General features: G+C 43.9%; 1 protein-coding gene across 1 annotated transcript; it reads right to left on the bottom strand.

The window, feature by feature from the left end:
* Positions 1-254: 254 nt before the first annotated feature.
* Positions 255-3,546, bottom strand: NDUFA4 (NDUFA4, mitochondrial complex associated). Its single transcript, XM_026036256.1, has 4 exons — positions 3,466-3,546; positions 2,986-3,074; positions 2,582-2,642; positions 255-404 (listed from the first exon to the last, which is right to left on the bottom strand). Exons 1-4 carry the CDS (start codon positions 3,505-3,507, stop codon positions 348-350), a joined length of 249 nt encoding a protein of 82 aa, XP_025892041.1. The 5' UTR covers positions 3,508-3,546; the 3' UTR covers positions 255-347.
* Positions 3,547-4,593: the final 1,047 nt, after the last annotated feature.

Raw genomic sequence — 4,593 nt, 5'->3', positions numbered from 1 at the left:
CTGCAGTTTGGTACAATGCACAATTATTTTTCCAGAGTCAACAGACTGAGCATAAAGCCTGCCAGGACAACTTTCCTTTTCTTGTTCAGCAAACATGAATCAGCCGTTGCTTACTTTTTGCCTTATCATACAACAACCTGTTAGTGTCAATATGTTCTCATTTTGCAAAATAAGAGCAAACTGCAGACATTTCAAGTTTCACATGTTTATTAAACCTCAACTTTTAAACACATGATCAAGTGCAGTGTGAGGCAAACTTAATTATTTCCTGGATGATTAAGCATGGTAATTGTGCGGACGGCTTCCGGAAGACCTTTCTGTGCAGCTTATGGAGAAAAGAATGTTGTTCAGAAGTCAGGGCGGTCCTTTTTCAGTTTACTGTAATCTACATTAACCGAGTAGAACTGGTAAAGAGAGGGAAAAAAAATGATCACAATAAGAAATTTGAGTACAGAATTTCTATTGCATTTACTTAAAAACAAACAAAAACAAAAAACAAAAAACATGCATCACTAAAATTCATATCAGAAACAAATGGCAGTTTGGAGTCTGCGCACCAGAGCATAATAAATACTTCAACCTTTCCACCCTCCCCAAAAAATCCTTTAAAGATCAGTAACTTTTTAGAGTATCTCCATTGTGTATGTGGGTCTAGATCTGCTGAAACTAAATATTAACCAGTTCTGGTGCTCACAACTGGAGAAAACAAACAACCAAACCCAAGGAATCTTTTTTTTTTTTTTTTTTTTTTCACAAAATTAGAAGTCCATACATAAGGGGTTTTTATTACATTGCTACGATTATAGTTTTTGCCTCATGCTCCTATGTGTGGAAAGCAATAGAGCACATCCAGGTTGCCAAGTGGGGCAAGGATGGGAAATACGAATAGGGAGTGCCACAAGGGAAACATTTAGAGTCGAGCTGTTGAAGTCAAGCTTGGCTTAATAGATGAATCTAGAACAGTATCACTGCAGTATATGATAAGAGGAGAAAAGGGCAAGAATTTCCACATGCTCAGATAGTATTGACCCAGTAGAAGACCAAACAACTTGTAATGATCCAAGTAATTACTCAGGACAGGGAATTTACAGATTAAAAGCATTGTTTTTGACAGTCTAGTCTGACTTGACTTCATGAAAGTGTTTTTACTCAAAAAAGAGAAAGAACAAACACATACATACACACAACAACAAAATACCACATAGCAACTAAACAGCAACAATTGCTACAGGTATTAAAGGTATTAAAATAATTGATATAACACTGCAGATGAGCCCTTCAGGGCCCTTCAACTGTTCGTGATCAAGTCTGAATAAGCAACTCAACTATTCAACATTAAAGTACACCCAAAACTAAGAAATAACTTTTCAATCACCAAGTACTGTGTTTATTATAGCTTAATATAGTTCTGCTTTTACTCCATTTTCAAAAGGTCAGCATTTTCACAAAGTGGAACTGAGGAAGACTTCAGGCCAGTGTCCATTCCACTGATACTAGAATGGTGAGTATAATCCTTGTAGATTCAGACTGTTTGAGCAAAATGCAATGCAAAGTGCAAAATGCAACTATGCAATTCAGGTGACAAAGAGGCACTATTCAATCCAGTAAAATCTAAATAAAAAAGCTTTTGATTGCTTTTATCTTATTTACAAACAAAGCCAGAATTGCAGCTCTTGATTCATAAAGAATATTTTCCCCATAATTTGATTATTTTTATTCAAGGTCAAACTTCAAAATTTTGTAACTACTTCATAAACAAAATCGCAGCCCACAACTGGAAATGGTGTTAAGATTGCACAAGCACTGTCATTTTCATTACAACTTTTTATGCAACTTCTACGCAATCATCAGGTCTTAACTCTTGTCTTTGGGATACTGACTTCTTCAGCCTTTCCCAAGAAAGGAATGAAATTGTTTTGCTTCAAAAGTAAAACAATTTAATCTAAAGCTACAACTTGTTATATCAGGACTTTTTACTAAGCAGTTATCCTCAATTTAAAACTTCTGCTGTGGGAATCAGAAAGGCACAGCCTTAGAAATGGCACGCACACCCAAATATGGTAAACCTGGAGGTTGTTTTCGCATGCTAAGACCCAGCAGGAATGCTACAGAAGGCACRCAGGCTTTCAGAAAATCCATGCTGCAGTTTTTTTGATTGTGCTTCTTTTAGATATTTAAGGAATAGTTTGCAATGTTTTGGAGGCAGTAATGAAAATAAAGTATTAAATTCTTGAACTTTTGGGGTGTTTTGGATAGGGTATTTTATTTTGGGGATTGTTTGTTTTTTAAGCAGGGAACAGAAATTGGCAAACCATATTTGCTCTGTTCTTAAACTATTCCTAGCCTGGAATCCTAGAAGCCTGGAATATATTAGTTATAATGTATATAACTATATACATATATACACATAAAAATGTGTTTATGGTTTTAGTTTACRGTTTTAGTAAAGTATGTGATAAAAACCTTATATTCATGAACTATGAGATGTAGTCTGAATTTTTCTTATTAGCGCAACAAAATAACAAAAATCAGTATCTTTTATATTATCAGTTTCCTAAAAAAATTGTATTTTGCATTTTACCTTATATTGGTCATTGGGGGCCAACTTGTTCCAAGGTTCTGGATTATTTTTTTTGTCCCAACTATTGAGAGAAACACAAGACAGAACAACCTATTAAGAGAATCACCATGCATCCTCCATAAGAAAGAAATATATTTATATGGACATTGAGATTATTAGATATTGAACAGTTAGTTATCCATGCAAATAAATTTCCATAGCGAAGGACAAATCCCTTTGTTAGCCGCCTATAAAAATCACATACTAAATAAACAAATCTCCTAATCAGGGGAATCTCCAGGCACTCAATGTCAATGATGATGAAACAAGATATTGAGGCTCCCGAAAGCTTAAAAACCAAGACAGAGAAGTGTATTTTACTGGGTCCAGCAAGAAGACTGGGCACTACATTACATTATACGTACCAGACCTCCGGGTTGAACATTGCCAAGCGCATGACGTACAGGGCTGCGCCAACACCTCCAGATCCAATGATCAAAAACAGAGGAATCAACTACAGAAAAAGACACACTGAGCAGCACACAGTGGTAACATACACAAGAATACTATTTTGTGTATATATTTTCACTAACGGCAAGCGAAGGCACGGGGCTCCCCATTCTGGGTGATGCACTGTGTGTTATACACATCCCCCTAAGCCCCAAACACAGGCTCCAGGTGTGCGGGACACAGAGGCTGGGCCCCCCTCAGGAGAGCAGACACGACAGGCGCGCTGTGAGATGCAGGCGCTCCTGGACGTCCCCGCTACGTTTCGAGCCACAAGGAGCAGCTTCCCGCGGAACCGCAGAGCGGCCCCGGCCGCCTGTACCAGAGGGCGGACACGGCCGGGCAGGGGAGGCCCCCGGGGCGCCGCCGCAGCGCAGGGCGGCCGCGTTGCTACTCACGCTCGGGTGCTTCTTGGCGTGGCTGACCATGACGCGGAACATGGTGGCGGCGGGGGGCGAACGCGGCGCTCTCGCTCCGTCCCTGCCTGCGCGGCGCCCTCCTCGCCCCTCGGCTGCCGAGGCCCAATGTCACGCGAGGCCCCCGACGCGGCAGGTGCCGCCGCGCAGCCCGGATGTAGCGGCTGCGGCGTTCGCCTGCTCGCCCTCTGCCGCCGCGTGGCGCCTTGAGGACCCGCCGCGCAGCCCCGAGGCCGGCGCTGGAGCCGCCACGGAGGCGCTGAGGGCCGCGGGTCTCCGCCGAGCCCTCCCACCGCGCCGGGCGGCTCCATCGCACGGAACAGGCGGCACCAGGGCACCCCGCGCGGGCGCCGAGTAGGCGCCAACGCTTGGCCGGGGCACCCGCGCTGCCCGCCGCGCATGCGCACCGGCACGCGCGGCGGAGGGGGCAGCGCGCGGCAGCCGTTAGGGCGCGAGGCGCYGCCAACGGCCGCAGCGGGCGGGAAGGGGGGGGTTCTTCGGTACCGAGCTGCGGCTGGCGCGGCCTCCTGCGAGGGTCSCTTGGTACTGGGCCCCGCACGGCGTGGCCTCTTGTGAGGGTTCCTCGATGTCGGCACCGGGGCAAACAGTGAGAGGGGGTTGGCTGTCGGTGAGGAAGCTTCGCTTTTGGTGTGTAGGAAAAGAACCTTGGCATAAAAGTGCCAGGCCAGTCACCCAGCACGAGTTACTCCTCTGGGCAGCAATGCACCAGTGTTAAGTGCATTGTGCTAAGAAATGGTTTGGTACAAAATGTGGTTATCTGAAGTTAGTAAAGAAGTTACAGTTTTAYGTGTACATATTTATATATATTTCTATATACAACTACATAGTTGGGTAGAAATGCTTGGTAACAAACTTATCTTTCCCCACKTACCTCTGATGTGCTTCTTGCTTTAGACTAAGGAAAAGGTTATCCTTGAGTGAGATATTTTATGTTCTGTACACTGTCATTAGAAAATTGATTTTTATGTAGCAATCGCATCAGTACCAGTATGCTACCAAGCCAAGACAAAGAGGGTGCCTTTTGGGTTAAAAGCAGAATAGATTGGTCTTCCAATCATTGCTAATGGTTTGTGTGGATGTACATCAAAG

The sequence above is a fragment of the Nothoprocta perdicaria genome, unplaced genomic scaffold, assembly GCF_003342845.1.
Source record: "Nothoprocta perdicaria isolate Ctin4 unplaced genomic scaffold, notPer1 scaffold_173, whole genome shotgun sequence".
Taxonomy (NCBI): Eukaryota; Metazoa; Chordata; class Aves; order Tinamiformes; family Tinamidae; genus Nothoprocta; species Nothoprocta perdicaria.
Note: the sequence above shows the minus strand (reverse complement) of the source record. Positions and strands in the feature narration are given on the sequence as shown.